Source organism: Phyllostomus discolor, chromosome 8, assembly GCF_004126475.2.
Source record: "Phyllostomus discolor isolate MPI-MPIP mPhyDis1 chromosome 8, mPhyDis1.pri.v3, whole genome shotgun sequence".
Lineage (NCBI taxonomy): Eukaryota > Metazoa > Chordata > Mammalia > Chiroptera > Phyllostomidae > Phyllostomus > Phyllostomus discolor.
This window is the reverse complement of record NC_040910.2, coordinates 44,133,414-44,152,056: the sequence shown is the minus strand read 5'-3', so window position 1 is coordinate 44,152,056 and position 18,643 is coordinate 44,133,414. Positions and strand designations below refer to the sequence as shown.

At 40.8% G+C, this 18,643-nt stretch overlaps 1 protein-coding gene, 1 non-coding gene and 2 pseudogenes across 2 annotated transcripts; 2 read left to right on the top strand and 2 right to left on the bottom strand.

Annotated features, from left to right (window-relative positions):
• Window positions 1-921: 921 nt before the first annotated feature.
• On the top strand, window positions 922-1,052 carry LOC114504406. The gene has a single exon (XR_003685179.1). It is a non-coding gene; the product is annotated as a small nucleolar RNA SNORA44 (small nucleolar RNA).
• A 3,709-nt stretch (window positions 1,053-4,761) lies between these two features.
• LOC114503954 lies at window positions 4,762-5,737 on the bottom strand (annotated as a pseudogene).
• Window positions 5,738-6,249: 512 nt separating this feature from the next.
• On the bottom strand, window positions 6,250-6,744 carry LOC114503672 (annotated as a pseudogene).
• Window positions 6,745-10,624: 3,880 nt separating this feature from the next.
• Window positions 10,625-13,634, top strand: LOC114503669 (putative methyl-CpG-binding domain protein 3-like 3). Its single transcript, XM_028521310.2, is given in 3 exon segments — window positions 10,625-10,672; window positions 12,961-13,488; window positions 13,491-13,634. Coding segments are annotated over 3 exon segments (606 nt in total). The 3' UTR covers window positions 13,521-13,634.
• The last annotated feature ends 5,009 nt before the right edge of the window (window positions 13,635-18,643 follow it).

Below are 18,643 nucleotides of genomic sequence, written 5' to 3'. Positions count from 1 at the left end.
TTAGAAACTCCCACACTTAAATGTAACTTCACGGTCTGTAATAGAGCCTAGTTCCATTTTAGTCTTTGCTGCTTGCAAGCCTGGAACATTTCACCATCCCTTCCCCAGCCCCACTCATTTAGTCTTTGAGAAAGCATCCCAGAGAACTTAGCTCTGGTGGGAAGTTGAAACCCTGAAGCCCTAACCTGGATGCAAGGCCTCTTCTCAGTCTAACCACAGGGTGTGAGATGTGCTCATTACATTCTCAGGTGTACATTTTACACTGGAAAGGAATTTAATTTACATCAGTTTTTGCTGACTCCCTAGGGAACAGTGAAAGGCAAATGACTATAATATCCCTAAGACAATTGATTCCTATTTCTTCGTTTGGACCTTGAGAAAGAAGATACCAACCAAAAGGGGCCCTAGTGGCTGAACTGGACTCAAATTTTAAAAAACCAGCCTACTGGCCTCTAACACAGGAGACTGCCATGCAAACTGCTCTTGGGGAAGAAGCCTGCACTGAATTTTCTGCCTGCACTGTGCTCCTGCCATCTGAGCCAGCTCTTATAAAGGAGTTTCAAGAATCTTATTTCAACCAATAGGACTAAGATTTTTCCCCATTCAATTGGAGCTATGCAGCTCTATCCCCCAGCTATATCCCTATCAGAATCTTCACTGACCAATCAGAGCAGCTCTATTCTGACCAATTAGGACTGTGCCTTTTGGACCAATAAAACTGCAAAGTATTGGAGTCCTCATTTGCATGAGGACAGGCCAATCAGGGAGCAGAGTCAGGGATTTCTGCGTATATAAGTCAGCTCCCCTTTGGCTTAGAGAGTAGTCTTTTCCTTTTCACCAAAGACTGGCAACTGTACTTCCCTGCTGGAGGTGAAAACACACCAAGGACATTGGTTAACATTAATATATATGAAAATAATACAGCATATTTCCAAGGGCTGTGGTTGACTATAACCATTGGTTCGCCAACTGAATGCGAGAACAACCTGGAGAGCCTTTGCCAGCTCAGGTCAACATAATAGCTGCAGCTGCCACTCACTTTTCCTTTTCTATATATACTTTAAAAAATGGTTATGTAAATGTGAAATGCACCTAAAACTTTTCTCCTCCATTGGACTTATCATGGCATAATTGACTAATAAATTGTCTATATTTAAAGATTACAATGTGATTTGCTATACAAGAGGGACCCCAAAAATTCAGAATTTATTTATAAAAATTGTGTATTTATTTTTACATGTTGAAACTTCAGTCACCTTCAAAGTACCTTCTATCTGATGCAATACACTTATTGAGACTTTTTTCCCACTGTTCCAAACCATTTTTGACCTCATCAATTTTGATGCCTTTTAGTGGTTCTGCCCTTTTTTCTTTCACCTCTTCCATATCAAACTGTTTCTTTTTGAGGACATTTTTCATCTGGGAAAATAACAAAGTCACTCAGCATGAGATCATGTGAATAAGGAGGGTGGAGCATGGGGGGTCATGCTGTTTTTGGTCAAAAAGTGCTGAACACTCAGTGCAGTGTGGGCAGGTGTGCTCATAAATCACCCTTCATAAACTGGGTAAACACAATGAAACAGTCAACCAAAACAATTCACTGAGGCCAAACACAGCCTCTCACAACAATGCCAGCTGGCACACTGATACAGATGGGTGCCTAGAACACTCACCTAGCAGAGGAAGCCTGTACTACAAGAGGTCTGCCCACCAGAACATAATTTTGGGGTTTCTTGGGGTCCCCCCTTGCACATGCCTTGCATCATATACTTGAAATTTGCTGACAGTAAATTCCATGTTCTCACCATACACACAAAACCAAAAATAAGTGGGGTGATGGATATGTCACTTAACCTGGAAACTTTAATATACCTGAAAGATTGGATTGCAAAGCTATTTATTTATTTATTTATTTATATCAACAACTTTCATTGAGATATGATCCACATACTATTCACTACACCTAGTTAAAGTATACAATTCAAAGTGTACAGTTCCATGCTTTTTCAGAAAATTTGCATACATATGCAATCATCACCACAGTTCATTTTTGAACATTTTCAACACCCGGGAAAAAAAACTCTCTCATTTAGCTATGACTCCCATACACCCTATCTTCTCCAATCACCAGCACTGGGCAACCCCGAATGTACTTTCTATCTCCATCCAGCATTAATATGAAAGAAATTTTATCATCTATGGTCTTTGTGATTGACTTCATTGACACAGCATAATATTTTCAAAGTCATCCTTGGTGTAGCATGTCCAATACCTCATTTGTTTTTATGGTCAAATAATATTCCGGTGGATAGATACAGCACGTGTCATTTATCTATCCACCCATTAATGTACATTTGATTTTCCCCCCTTTTGGCTACTTGAATAATGTTGCCATAAAATTTATATACCAGTTTTTGTTCAAACATGTTTTCAGTTTTCTTGGGCACATACTTGTGATGGAAATTGATGAATTATTCAGTAATTCTAGGTTTACTTTTTGAGAAACTCCCAGAGGGTTTTCCATAGTGCCTACACCATTTTATATTGCACCACCTGTGTATGAGGGTCCAAACGCCTGCACGTGTCTTTGACAATGTTTGTTACTGTCTCCCTTTTTGATTCTAGCTTCCTGGTGGCTGTGAAGGGGTATCCCCTTGGGGTTTTGATTAATGACTTCATTTCACTCTAGCAGTTTGTGGATGAGTGATGATGTCCAGCGTTTTTTCTTGTGCTCTTGACCATTTGTCTATCTTCCTTGGGAAAAGGTGTATTTAACCCTTTGTCATTTTTACATTGAGTTTTTTGACTTTCTATAATTAAGTTATGAGGTCTGCAGATATTTTTGATGCAAGTTTCTTATCAGATGTATTTGCCAAATTCTTCCATTCTGTGGGTTGTGTTTTCACTCTCTTGCCTTAAAAATTTACTTCTAATTATGGTGATGTGTACATGCTATAAAATTTACTTTTTTGACACTTTATAAGTGCATTTTTCAGTAGGGAGAACATTGACATTTTAAAACGAATCTCCAGGACTACTCTCATCTTGCAAAAGCGACACTCTCTCCCATTAGACAAAACTTCTCCTTCCTCTCACCCTAGCTCCTGGCAACAACCATTCCACTTTTTGTCTATATAAATTTGACTACTCTGTCTACCTTATACAAATAAAATCATACAGTGTTTGGCCTTTTCTGACAGGCTGATTCACTTAGCATAATGCCCTTAAAGTTATTCCATGTTGTGGCATGTGTCAGAAATTGCTTTCTTTATAAAGCTGAGAAAGATTCTGTTTCATGGATGTTCCAAATTTTTGAAACCTGTTTATCTGTTGATTAATGCTTGGGTTACTTCCACATTTTGGTTATTGTGATAAAATGCATCATGAGCATGACTAAACATATATCTGCTTGAGTCTGGGCTTTCAATTATTTTGGATAGGTACCCAGAAGTAGAATTGGTAGACTAGATGGTAACTGAATTCTTAATTTTGTGATGAATTGCCATGTTGATTTTTATACTGACAACACTATTTTACATTCCCAGCAATGGTGCACAAGGTTTTCAGTGGGTATTTTCCCTTTCTGGATGGTGTCTTTTGAGGCACAAAATTCACTAATTTGATGAAGTCTAAATTACCAGTTTTTAAAGTTAGTGATGTTTGTGTTATATCTAAGAATACTTTGCCAAATTCAAGGTCAGGAATTTTTTCCTATGCTTCTTCTAACTGTGTTATAGTTTTGTTTTATGTTTAGGTCTTTTCATCTTTTGGGGAAATTACACTATGTGGTGTGATGTAATGGTACAGCCTCTTTCTTTACCATGTGGTTATCTGGTTGGTCCAACACCAGTTTATGAAGAAATAATTTTCCCTATCTTTGTTACCTTTTTGAAATATCAGTTGATCATAGATTCAGGGGTTTATTTCTCAAATCTCAATCTATTCCATAGATCTGTTTATTCTAGTGTCAGTATTACACTTATCTTGATTCCTTTCAGTTTGCACAAATTTTTGAAATCAGGAAATGTTAGTTCCACTACTTTATTCTTTTTGAAGAAGAGTTTGGTCATTTTGGCTTATGTGCAATTCCATATAAATTCATGAAACAGCTTGCCAATTTCCAGAAAGATTACAGCTGAGATCTGATAGATACTGTGCTGAATCTCTAGATTATTTTGTGGAGTAGTGGCATTTCAAAAGTGTCAGGTCTTCAAATCTGTAAAATTAAAATGCTTTCTAATCATTCGTACATTTATTAAACCCTTTTGATGATACTTGATAGTTTTCATAGTATGTGTTTACTAAATTTATATAAATATGTATTCCTTCGATTCTATTGTGAAGGCATTTCTTTTCTTCACTTCACTATCAGATTATTCATTACAAGTGTAATGAATATTACCAATGAGACAATTGCTAACTACCAGAAGTCTCAGCTCCCAAGTGTATAGAAATACAATTGAGTTTTATATTGTAATTTTGAATCCTACAAACTTTCTGAACTCAATTCTTAGTTTGAATAGTTGTGTGTGTGTTTTCTATGGAATTTTCTATATACAAGACACCTCATCTGGAAGTTGAGACACTGTTACATCTTCCTAAGTGATCTGGATGCATTTTATTTCTTTTCTTGTCTGAAGTTCTGGCTAAAATCTCCAGTAAGCTGGTGAATAAAGTGACAAGAGTAGACACCCTTCTTCAGTTCCTTATCTTCAGGGAAAAGCTTTTGGCCTTTCACGATTTTTTTTAAGAAACTTTATTTTCCATCGACCTTATTTCCATCCTGTTAGGAGTTTGTGGAAGTACAGCTTAAGACCACTCAGTGGTTGTTCCCACCTACTCAGTGGCCTGTGCAGTGAGGACTGCAGACCAGTCTTCCGTGGTGGACTGAGTGCTCCAGTCTTTGGTAGGAAACTGCTGAATAGTCACAGAGGGCACCTGGCACTCCTTCAGACCAGTCAGTGACCTCAGGCTGAGCAGCATTGACCTCGGGAGCCGGAACAGTCCATTCACCCTGAAATTCCTCCTTGTTCCCAGCCTTTCCAGCAGTGGCCTGCTCTTCCATCTCAATTTCTTTAGGGTCTCTGTAGAAGCAGAGATCAGACACGACTGCCCATGGGTGTTCAGAGATGGTGCTATACATATGTACAACTTCCCAGGCCAGCATCCACCACATCAGACCCACTGAGTGAGCCTCTTGTTGTTGCCAGGGATGGCAGTGTCCACAGAGCCCGGAAGAGAGTGTGTTACACACAGCAGTGGTAGTCAGATTAAGACACCTCGGTGAGAGGCTGGTGGTCAGCCCCAGGATTGGTAACCACCAGAAGTCTCAGCTCCCAGAAGCCTACCTGGATCTGGTTGGTGAAGCTTCCAGAAGTGAAGTGGCCAGCAGTAGGAGTGGCTCCAGTGGCAGCAAAACTTCAGCACAGCTCACTGGCCAGTATTCCTGGACAATGAGACACTGACATCAGTGGGGGTTTCAATGGCAACAATGGCATAAGCTGCCATCAGAAGCTTCTCCCAGGTTCTCTTCAGATTTATGATGTAGATGCCATGGATTTTCCTTTTGTAGGTGTGCTGTTCCATTTGGAAGTCAAGGTTGGTGCCACCTAAGTGGGTTCCTGCTGTAAGAAATTTGAGGACATCCTCTTCCTTCATTTGCAGGACACCAAGGTCTCCAGACATTGTGAAAGTTTTCCTTTAAGTTATGTGGGAACTGAAAACAATGCTGTATGGGCTCCTCTCTGGGTCATGTGGAAAAGCTCATTATAAATGTAATATTAGCTGTAAGTTTTCCACAGATGCCCACAACGAGGTTTGGGAAATTTTCTCCTCTTCTGGGTATACTATTTTAATTATGAAAAGGTACTGGGGTTTTGTCAATTTATTCTCTTTGAGTCTACTGAGAAAATGTTGTACTTTGGGTTTTAACTTTACTGATCTCATGTATTACATTAATGGATTTTGAGATGTTAACTCAATCTTTCATCCCTGGAAGAAATCCCACTTGGTCCTGGTGTATAATTCTTTGTATATTTTGCTGCATCATCTTTGGTAGTATTTGTTGAGTGGCTTACAGCTATTAACAGGCTAACAATTCTGCCTTTTTCTTAGAATATCTCAGAATGTTCTCCTAATCAAGTTCTATTTCTTTTGCCACTTTATGGTATTATTGTTACGCAGATTGTGTCTGTTAATGATATAACCTGATATATTGCACTTTTTTTTAACAGTATAGAGGTCCTTTATTTTTTCACACTCATCACACCATGAATTCATAGAGAATGGGTTTCAGCAGCTCAGGCTCCTACCCACTGATTTTTCACAAAGTGTGCTTCTAGGAGTGGAACAGGCTGACACTTCAGTTAAACACAGGTATCTTTCTCTTTGGCTTCCTTCTCTTTCTGATCATTTTCCTTCACACATTTCAGGAAGCTATCTTGGCCCTTAGAATGTGTAATGTGCTCAATATGTACATTAATTCTCTTGCCAAGAATCTTGCCCTTAACTATAACACCCACCACATGCTGGGTGACATTGTAGACTTTTCCAGTTTTGCCATGGTAACATTTGTGGGGCATTCCTTTTTGAACATGTCCATTCCCTCTATGTCTAGAAAGTCACCTTTTTATAGATTTGTATGGATGTGGCCAAAGGAACAACTCCATGTTTTCTAAAAGGCCTAGAAAACAAATGGCCAGTGCATCTCCTCTTGTCCTTTGTGTTTGTAAGACATTTTGGCATATTACTGGAAGATAGCGGTTACAGCTGAAAAAAATCACATTTTTTTTTACTATCTGTAGTCATTTCCTTACCCTAATACAACACTGCTCACATCCATGTCCTTTGTGCCTTCACTGGTAAACATATTACACACACTTTAGTTTCCAAACAAATGAAAAAATTAAACAAAATTTAAACATTATATTATTTTATAAGAAAAATCAGGTAATTTTATTTTTAACCTGATTTAAGATGTAATAAGAGCCCACCCACCTTGTTAGCCTTGGCTGGATTTTTCTCCCAAGTGAGGGGAAGCAGCTTCATGCTGGAGCATTTACTGGCTGTATTCAGTTGGCTAGTTTAGACAGTTCATGGCGACTCCGGACACGTGAAACACAGTTTAGCACTTAAGGGTCCACAAATGACTGCTGAATTGGAAACAGTTTCCCCAGTTAATTTAGGGCTTCGGAGATTTTAAGGCCCCAGAGCAGGGTTTCCTAAGCTCAGCACTACTGATATTCAGGCGGCGGGATGAGTCTTTGTAGTGGGGGTCCTGCCCATTGCAGACCCTGAGCAGCATTTCTGGCTACCCCGCTCTAGACGCCAGTAGATCTCCCGCTTCCTCCCAGTCTGTGAAAACTAAAAGTGTCCCCAGACATGGCCGGAAGTGGGGGAGGGGTGGTGAGGGAAGTGGAATGCCCCCAAGGTAGGGTAATCGAGGGGACTACGTGAGGAGGGGTCCTGAGCTGGGAGGACACAGCAGGTTCAGGCTGACCTGAGGAACAACGGAACGTCCTGGAGAGGAAACGGGGCTCCCGGGAGGGCGGGACAGAGGGACTCCAGGCCATGATGAGGGATGTCTGTAGTTCAAGCCCTTCCCTGGGTCTGGCGGAAACCGGGCCCTCATTGCCGACCAAGGCCTGACCCTCATGCAGGATTTGGTGGGTAGTGCTGAGATGACAGGCATCAGCATCCTGGGTGGGAACCCCGGCGTCTCACCACCCCTCTACTCTTGTGCCCCAGCCCCCCAGCAACACCTTCTGCACCTGCACTTCTACTTTCCATCTTGGTCACCGAGTGCTGAGAGCTGGATTTTGAGGCTCTCAGCTGAAGCAGTGGGCGATGCAAATTGCCCTGGCGGCCCCACCTCAGGCCCAGGTGTTTTAGTTTGTTTAGTTTGAACAATTTTGGGCCCTGAGCTGGGTTACCTGCTGGGAGGGGAACCAGACTGAGGAGGGGAGCTGTGGGTGGGACCAGGCTGTGGGCCGAGCAGAGCATATTTGTTACTGCAGCATATTTTAACCTATATTGACCAATCATCAGACTGTATCCTAAGAGTGAAACGAATATGGAGATTGAAAAAAAATTTAAGATTGAAAAAAAGTTCAGTGAACTCTCTTCTAAATCACATTAACTTTAATATATTAACAACGGCCTTTTTCTATATTAAAATTTTCACCTATGAGATCTTTGTAAATATCTGCTGGAGGTATATGGATACCTTCCTCTATTCGTCAGCATTTAAATATGCTCAAATATCTACTATCTTAAAGGAAACAGATGACTGGTAAAACAGGTCCTGCTTCAGTCTTCAAATAAATAGAATAGTATATACTACATACACACATACTCTACACTCCCATACCACATAAACATACTACTACATACTTACTAGAAACCTCCCAAGATGACTACAGATATAGGTTCTATAAAACTCCAGCTAGCCTTGGCTGGTGTGGCTTAGTGGATTGAGCTCCAGCCTGCAAACCAAAGGGTTGCAGGTGGGATTCCCAGCCTAGGGCACATGCCTGAGTTGCAGGCCAGGCCCCCACTAGGGAGCGCCTCAGAGGCAACCACACATTGATGTTTCCCTCTCTTTCTCCCTCCCTTCCCCTCTGTCTAAAAATAAATAAAATCTTAAAAAAAAACACACCTTTGTCTCCCTGCTCATATAAATGTAACATGGTATAAATTTAAGGTATAAAATGTAATGGGAGTGAAAATCCCAGTAAAGTTAATTAACACATCCATCACCTCATAGGGTGTTTGGTTGTGTGTATGAAGATAAAGCAAAGAGAGAGACCAAAGGAAAAAAAGGTTGGGCCTGTGGATGAAAAAAAAAGGGAGGGGGTGTTCTGTGGGAAGTAACCTCACAGGGTGATCATAAGTTTCTAACTGGGCAAGTCTTGGAGGGTTGTTATGCCCCAGGCATATATGTAATTTATTTACTAAAAGGCTTATCTTTGCCTTAAGCAAGCCTTATTCATTGTTTCTGTTCATCTAGGCTAGAACACCTTTGAAATAAGCTGTAACCACCTTCAAGAAAGCACATAACCTTGTTAAGTATTCTGTAATCCGATCTCTCACTATCTTGCTTGCTCCCACCTCCATATAATCTTCCTTACATCTTCTCCTTAATTTTAAATGCATAAAACCTGCTGCAAAACCGTTATTCTCGGGAGCATTTGAGGTCTTGATCTCTGGCATATGTCATCAGCTTGGCTCAAATAAACTAAAAAAATTCTCCACAGGTTTGGACGTTTCTTACAGTGACAAGCCCACGTACGTTTTCAAGTGTGTGTGTGTGTACGTGAGCATGCTTCGGGGTAAATCACACCTTCTTGGAAAGTGGCAGAGCTTCCTTTGCCTTGGGAATTCATTATTGCCCACTCTCATTGGGCTTAACTAATCTATGCTTTGTCCAGCCAAGTCCAATAGAAACAACAATGCACCACAGGGGATTCCACATTTTTGAAAAAATCACATTTAAAAGACTAAGCACAAATAGAATTAAAGTGAACGACAACAGTATGCAAAACTCAGGAATGTTAAAAATAGAATTGAAAATGTTCTAAGTTATTAGCATTTGGGGTGGTGGGAAAGTAATTAATTGTAGTGTAGTGTAGTATATTAAGGATGCATGATTTAATCATCAGTGTAATTACACAAAGACTTGTACATGATTTCAACTAACAAATTCATAGATGAAACAATAAAATAATAGTTAAATCAAAGTCAGTGAAGTAAAGAGTGAAGGAACAATATCTAATTAGAGCGAAGGGAAGGGAAAGAGTAAGGTGATTGAAACAATTTCAGATTTATCAGTAATTAGGTAAGATGCAAATGCACAGAATATTGATTTACTTTTAATGTCTGTGTAATATATAGAATTATAAATAACTATTTTGGATAGTCTTCTCATGATAAATATTTAAACAGTCTATGTTTTTCTATTAAGACATAAATTGCATGGAAATTTTTGTGCATAGAAACTTCCATTTCTGTTCTTATAGAATGTAACAATGTGGGCAATAAAAAATCATTCAACTGTTGCTAGAAACTGAAAATACCACCCCCATCAACAAATGCATTGATTTTGTTCAGTAGATACTAAAGTATTTACCTCATTTTGCTATACACAACTACAGTAAAAAGGACTTTCATACTAATATTTTTAATGTCATTTGATAGTATACATTTCCTGAGAAAGAAAAGAGGTCGGCATATTCGTCTAGATGCAAGACCTCCCTCCCTCCTTTTGGCACAACCCTTAAAAGCTGATCATTTCGCCCCTGCTGGGTAGCCCAGCAAACCAGAGCACTTGGCCACATACAAAATCGTATCCATTGCGGGTTCAATCCCCAGCCAGGGCACACATACGAATGCATTTTTTAAATCTATAACAGTTTTGAACAGTGTCAATAATCCCATATTTTTAATCCCATTAGATTTAGGAATCTATCCAATACTATCAACGTAACAGGGTGTAACATTATCTGCTTTTGGGATTATCACTCCCTTCCTCCATTAAAGGGGAATCAGATATAAAAGTCACTTCATTTTTCATCAAGCCACAGGCTCTCTGCATCTCAGGAGTGGGTCTGCAACACAACTCTACAGCATGGGGGAACCTACATCTGCCTGCACTACAAACCGCCAACCTATTCTGGTGAGTACAGGTTCCATGTTGACAGCAAGGGTGTCCATCTGTATACTTCTCCTTTTGTGAATCCTGAAATTAGTAGACTGTTACTCATAAAACAAAGTATCTTACCAAAGGTTATTTCTTAGGTGTTAAAATGTTGGGTGTCAAGAGATTGTACACTTTTTTGTATATAAAGCTTTCTTGGGAATAATATGCCTGATGCATTTTGTTTTGTCGTTTTGCTTTGTTTTTAACCAACATCAATCATCATTAGAAGTTAGAAGTAGTATTTGACCTTGTACTGTTTAAATTGTTCCCCTCTCTGGAAAATTCTTTTATATACAGTGTGCTGAATCATATAAAGAAAAATTTAGTGCTATACTCAAAATCGTGTCATCAGTTAGCTCTTTTCTAATCTGTCATCAATAATTGTAGTTATTTTCTTTCTCTCTTTATCCCTCTTAACCTCTCATCCTCCATCCCTTCCTCTTTCTCTCTCTTTGGCCTTACTGTCTCTCACAGCACTTAATTATATCCAACACTATATTGGACATTCATTAGTCTATTAACTCTTTCCTCCAACCCCGATTATAATCAACAGGGGCAGTGACTTTCAAGTTAAATTCTAAATCACAGGTTTTAGTATATACGCAACTTGGCATATAAAAAGTGCTGTATAAATGGGAAAAACACAGAAATTTCACTTCAAACTGAGACATCTTGGGCAATGGAAGGGGCAGCATTAATTATGGCAGGACAACAGGAATATAATGAGATTATGGTTTCTCCTTTTAAACATAACTGAAGACAGAAGTAAATGGATTAAAAGAAAAGGAATGCTGATTGGATTTACATTTCTCCCTTTAATGGGTTAAAGAGGGAAAGGATTTGATCTCTTAAGCAGTGATAAAATATTGCAGATCATTGTATAACTCTGGTTAGGTAAATTTGTTTGAAATATTTAGAATTTTTTTGGAGCTTGAATAATTTCTTTCAATAAACCTATCTGAGCATCTTCTGAGAGCAATTAAAAAAGTGAACATGATCATGTGAAGCATTAAAGTCCACATTAGACTTCATGGAGTATCCAGCTTAGTAAAAAAATATATATAAATATATATAATATAAATTAATATTTAAAAACATACAAATAAAAATGGAAAAAATTAACACAGAGAATGTAATATTTTGATTGCTGGATTAGGGAAGATCATTCTGTATAAAGAATATTTTGTAGGAAATTTGAAAGAAAGATGCTAAAAAATTATTCAAAAGTTGAGAATGTTTACATGGATTCAGAAGGGTGGTTAGATGGTCCACTGATATGCATGTGGGTGGCAGGGCGTCCAGAATAACACTGAGTTTGAAACAGGATTTTACCATCAACAAGTGACTTTCAGGGACACAGAGAGTGGTAAATTATTTGGGGAGCTGGTTGGTTCAGCAGGACACATAGTCACTGTGAGTTGAGTCAAGGATGTGAGCACTGAGGTGCTGAATGGGAAGATGGATATTTGAGTGTCAGGGTTGAAGTCAGATTACACTGATCCTATGGGCATTTCTAGTTCATTAATAGTATTTATAGCCAGGGAAATGGATGGATGGCGTAGAAAGGGTGTAGAATGTAGGAAGGGTGGATGTAGAATAAATGTTGAGCTTCTGACTTCTAAGAAGCATCAACTGTGTTAAACAGATTAACAGGGAGGAGCAGGAGAAAAGGAAGAGTCAGCAGGATAAAAGTGGTTATTTACAGTGGAGATCTTTGTGCAAAAAAGAAACTGTGTGATGGAAATACGATATGTCTGAGTTACTTCTGAACCAGAGAATATTTAAGGAAAGATGGGACTTGGGTGTACAAGTGAAAGTGCGCATTGAGGGGTTGAAAGGCACACAACTTCACTGGGCTAGAGGGTACCAGCATATGTGTGGCTGGCATTGACACAAATGCGGAGAGGGAAACATCCCCAGAGGAAGATGGTGAATGAAATGGTCTGGAATTGAAACCACATAATGACCTTGAGCCTTCTGTTCTTGACTCATATCTGCTTTGATGTCACCAGATCTAGTCCTTAGTGTGCGAAGCCTGTGTTAGTAGTATCAGCAATCTGGGAACACTTAGGAATGTGAATTCTTGCCCCAACCCTAGGTCTGCTTAGATTGAGGTCCAGAAAACTGAGTTTTAACAATTTTCCAGCTGGCTGTGATGAACATACACATTTTTCCAGAAAGAGAGGAGGGTATGCAATCTAAGTGAACAGAAAGCTTTTATCTCCTGTGTTATTCAAACTTTAAATTTTATTGTGTTTTCAAAGGGAAACCTCAAAAGAAATATGATACCCCAGCCTTTAGAGAAGAAGAGAAAACTTTTATCCGAGACTAAGCGGAGACGTCGTGAAAGATCTGAACTTCCTATGAGGCAGACCAGCTGCATTTTCAAGAGGCCAGTCACAAGGATAACTTCCCATCCTGGCAATAAGGTCATGCGCAAGCTGCAAGAGAACAACTTGGAGAAGCCCCAGCAAGTCTGTGCATACAGGAGACTGCAGGGACTCCAGGCCTACAGCAGTGAAGGGGAGCCTTTAAATACACTGGATGCCATGAATACAATCACACAGAGAAGCGCAGCTGGTCCTGGGCCTGTATGCACCAGCCCCGAGCCCACCACATCATGGTCTTCAGATTGGGCCGAGATGATCCCAGGGGCAGGTCGGTGTGTCCCACAGCTTCTCTGCAGACAACCGGTTACCCGTGCAGATATCCGGAGACAGACTCTGAAGGTGAAAAAGGCAAGAGAGAGACTGGCTGCATCCTTGAGGGAAGACAGGCTGGCCAAGGAGGCAGAGAGAGCCAGGAGCCCAGAAGGACGTTGTGAAAACTGAGTGAAAATTATGAGAAGTTTGTGCCAGAAAGTCCAGTGGTGTGGCTTTTAGGAAGCGGTCCACCGAGACTGCTCTCAGTATACCTGTTTCCCTTAATGTTAGTCCTGTTTCTTATGATGCTTTGTTATATTAAGATTGTACATTATTAAACTCTTTCGAAAGACAAAGATATGAGAGGAGATGGTTTTGTGGGTGAGAGATTCAGTTTCATGTGACAAGAAAGGAGATCTTGTCCTTGTACCCCTCGCTTTCTGTTTCCCATGGAAACAAAGTTTCCACTTTTTATAAAGTGTTTTTATTCACTTTTACATTACATTCTACAGAGGTAACTTTGAGACTGATCAGTTGCCATTTCTTCTTATAATACTTACACTCCAGGAAAAGGTGATACCTATTCTACAGAGATTTTTTTTTAAGATTTTATTTATTTTTAGAGAGGAGAAGGGAGGGAGGAAGAGAAGTATCGATTGGTTGCCTCTCACGTACCCCCAACTGGGGGCCTGGCCCACTACCTAGGCCTGTGCCCTGACCAGGAATCAAACCAGCAACCTTTCTGTTTGCAGGCCCACACTCAATCCACTGAGTCACACCCACCAGGGCTACAGAGATTGTTTTAATGGTAAATTAATTTGATTCCCTCAAATATGATTTTAATAAGCTTGCTTTTATATCTCATTCTAACATAAATTGTATCTTTTTGTTTTTTATTTTTTGCCAAAGGTTAATTCAGACACAAGACATTATAGTATAATTTAATTAGCACTTCTGCTATCTGTTACTAGAAATTACCTGGGTGATTTGTTTAGAGCAAACCTTAGCATCTTCAAAAGGAAATGTTGTCTGGGAACATTTCACGCAGAGAGACCTTGGCAGCAGCCTCATGGTCTTGGCCCTGGCACTAGGTCCTGAGTCAAGGAACTTGCTCACCTACTCACAGCACAGGGCGCATCATAATCTTTCAATCAACAAGTGATCAATGGTATTTGGTAGAAAAAATATCAAATTACAGGAGCAAGAATAAGATTCTTTCACTGGGTCAGGACAGAAAAGGAGTGATGAGAGTTTAGAGTGCTCAGGCATTTTCTGGACTTCCTGGAACTTTAGATAGAGCAGTCCTAGCAGAGATCCTGGGGTGGGGCGATGTCACATGGCCCTCCATGTTCCAATAGAATCCAGCACAAGACCTTTATGGAACAGGAGGAGGAGCCAGGTATTGACAGGGCTCTTACATGTCAGACTGGGAGTTCTGAGGAGTGGAGCCATGTGAGGTCACAATGTAGAAACAGCTGACAGGGTTGGAGATGACCGGGTAACAGTGGCTGGGCAGTGGGGATGGTCAAGAGACCTGCCTATCGTTTGCACAGTGCTTGCCTCTGTGCCTGGACGTACCTACTCCTGTTAATGTGAGCTGATTTTTCCCCTCATTGAATCTTTTCTTCCCTCTTCTTACATTCTGTTAAATTATTTTATCTTAGGTTAGTTTTAGTTGGGTTTTTCTCTCTCATGCATTTAAATTATTCCTGAGTGATTCCCAGATGTAAACTATGATTTCAGTGAGTTACATTGAAAAATGAAGGTGTTCAGGTGTGATCATTGGAGGTATGAGAAATTTAAATGATGGCATCCAGCTTGGTAAATGGTCTTTGGGACATTCACATGATAAGCCACGTGATAATTAGAATTTTTAAGACAAGGTGCTATTAGGTTTTGATAGTTTGAATGAGAATGAATGGAAAGCTGTACATTGATTCACAGGTTTTCACCAACAGCTCCCAGAGGCGCCAGCATTCCTTGGTTGGCGTCAGCAGAGCTCCAGGCTCTGCCTCTGGGCGTCACAAGGTCTTCTTCCCTTCATGTCTCTCTGTCCTCTCCTTTTTTCGTAAGGACTCAGTCATTGGAAATAAGGCCCACACGAAATCCAGGGTGAGTTCATCTTTATATCTTTAACTCATCACATCTGCAAAGACCCAATTTTTATATAAAGTCAAATTCTAAGGTTCTGGGTACACACGAATTTTTAATAGACATTTTTTCAATCCTCTACCTCCACCCCCACCCCCGCCCCTCCACTCAACCAGGAGCAGTGGGAGGTGCACCCTGGAAGTGATCATCTTGTGCCTAGTGAAATCTGGAGGGCTTATATCAGCATCAGCCGTACAAGAACACAGACAGCCTTCATGGCTCAGTCAGATCTGAGGGGTAGCAATATCGCAGGGGTTGTTTCCCTCAAAAAAGTACTTGATTCAATTGATGAATGAGCCAAAACTCATAAATCAATTTAAATCTGAACATTAAGTTAAAAGCCATGTGAAAAACACAAGCAATATATTAATATTATAATTAAAATAATGAAGCCTTAAAAAAGGATTTGAATCTAGTCATCCCAGAGTGTTGGAAAGATCCGGGAAACTGCTAATATGATTCCGGAACTCTGTTTAAATATTTCAGTAATGTGCTTATTTCAATATGTTGTCTCACGTGTTGTGTTATTGGTGACACCTTGCCAGTGTAGCCTACCCACATGCAGCAAGTAGTCCTTTTAGGGGAACAGAACTCTCCTTTGGCTAATAAGTAGTCCAAAGCCAAGTGGTCATCAGCTACCATGGCTGCAGAAACATTTCTTTCAAGAAATCATCTAAAGCATTAGCTATCTACTACATGTAACCTAAGTGTCTTGGACATTTCTTGATTAGCATTCATGATGTGCCCAGGTCAGCCCCAGTGACTGACAGGACAATGACAGAGTGCATGCAGTAGGAAAACAGCACGTTTGTGTTGGACAGGCCAGAGGGGTTCAAAGGAGGACACCCAAAATGCAACACTGACATGCAGGGTACACGGGCTGTACAGGTGATATTACATGGCAGACCCAGGAGTGAGAGGCAAGGGTGGTGGCTCGGGTGCACTACTGGAATAAACCAAAGACTCAGGAATTCTCTCACGTTAGCATAATTGCCTGCAGTCAGACTAACGGATCTGATGCTTGGGTGCAATCTTTGACCAGGGATGACCTGTTTGATGCGGGAACAGAACACGGTGTCTCTGCAGTGGACTCCATCACACGTGCTGGTGGCACACTGTTGATAGACTACATGAAGTCCCTGGTCACTCCTGTGATCCCAAATGACTCCTGAAGTGTACATTAGGTCCAGAAAGCTGATTTCCTCCAGAATGAATCGCATGCGTGTAAGGGGAACACACTTTCTCCTATAAGTGGGATATACCAGGGGGTGGGGGAGCAATTTTTTTTTCGTCCTGCAGCTACCAAAACCTCAATGAGGAGCCTCCGGTGAGCAAGTTTGAGGGGTTCTGCATTCATGACCCAAGGCGAAGGGGAAGTGGGCTGTGGAGGGTCAACAACTCAGGCCCCTGGAAATGCCTACATTTCAGTGCTCCTCTACTTCTGTGTGGGCATCACCAGTTGATGGGAAGTTTCTGGTACCAGAATGCCTGGGGTAGTTTCATCCACCACAGGTGGTTTAGGGACCCTGAGATGCATACTGTTGAAGCTTCTATAATAAAGGGGTTTAGGGAGGAGACAGTAAGGCTGGTACTAGACAAGTTCCTGGGTGATTTGTTTCTGTATTCAAATTCAGTATATTTTAAAGTATTCTGTGAATAATTAGGCAAGCAGATCTCATGAGTATACATGTCTCTGGTTGCTGTGGCTGATGGAATGTCCCCATCACACAGGTTCTGTCTGCTGTTTGTTGCCCTCTCAACTCACAGCTGCTGCTCAGAGAAATTTTCAAGGGGCACATGCATGGATTTCTAAAGACGTCTCCAAGTGAGCAGGAACAACAAAAAGCTGAAACCGGCCTATGGAGGCAACGGAAGGAAATGATGCTGATGCATGTGACTGAGGACGTCCCCAGGCAGAGCCCACATGGGATGCACCTTTAAGCTTCAGGACCACAGTGCATCCAGAGATCTGTCCGAGGACCCTGGTTTAAACTCCAGGATGGGTTCTGGGAGCCCCGTCGCTTCACTCCTGGTTATGTGCGTGAGATGAGGGCAGCACAACCCTAAAGGGTGTTTTCTCAGTTAAGACAGGGCTGCAAGGAAGACCCAGAGGGGACTGAACTCTTCCTCACAGACCTTCAATTCTTCCCCAGAAAGATTCCACGGCTGTGGTAAGAAGTTCTGAACACATAAAAATTAAGTTTCAGAAAAGCTGATCTTTTTTTAATCCTCACCAGGGGGCACTTTTTTTTATTGCTTTTTAGAGAGAGAGAAAAGGAAAGAGGAAGGGTGGAAACATTGATGCGAGAGAGAAGCTGAGGTTGGTTGTTTCTCATTGGCTCCCTGCCTGGGGACTGAGCTGACAACCTTCCCGTTAGGGTGTGACACTCCAACCGAGCCATCCAGCCAGGGCAGGAAAGCTGAGCATTATCTCAGCATGTGAAAGCAAGTGTGTTATTCACTTCTGCAACAGCAAATGGGCCATGTGAACAGTAAACGGGTCACGGGGCTGGATCATGAAACAAAAGGCTTCCAAATACTCTTCTTGCAAGAAAAAGATGTTATGAAGTTCCCATCTCTCCCGTCACATTCAATTAGTATATGACTCAAAGCAATCCCCTCTCTCTGCAACGCACCTCAATTATTCCTTGGATGACTGACTGCCTTTACACTTCCACAATCTCTGTGGTGTTTCCACTGGGGAATCACAGCAGACTTGCATAGGTATCATCCTACACATAAACTACACTCAGGATGCACTAGAACAGTGCAGGTAAGTGTAACTCTTTCTCCAACTGGGAGGACTCTGGTGTAGTGGGGTACACATTGTGTCAGTGTGTATGGCAGCAACATAAAAATGGCAAATACTATAAGATATTAAATATTTAAAAGTCAAGCGAAAATCCTTTCAAATGAATTAAACGCAGCAGACACCACGAATATCTGTGGCCCAAATTAATAGGAAGTCTCAAGTACCACAAAACAATGTCCAGACTAATGACATGTTACCTGCACACATTTGTAATAACTTCGTAAATGAAGATAAACCATGTTTAATCTTTATCTCTATGGTGAATCTTTACTGTGACTCAATGAAAGCAGGACATTCTGTATTACCACCCTGTAGTTATTTCCATAACCAAGCAGTTCCTGA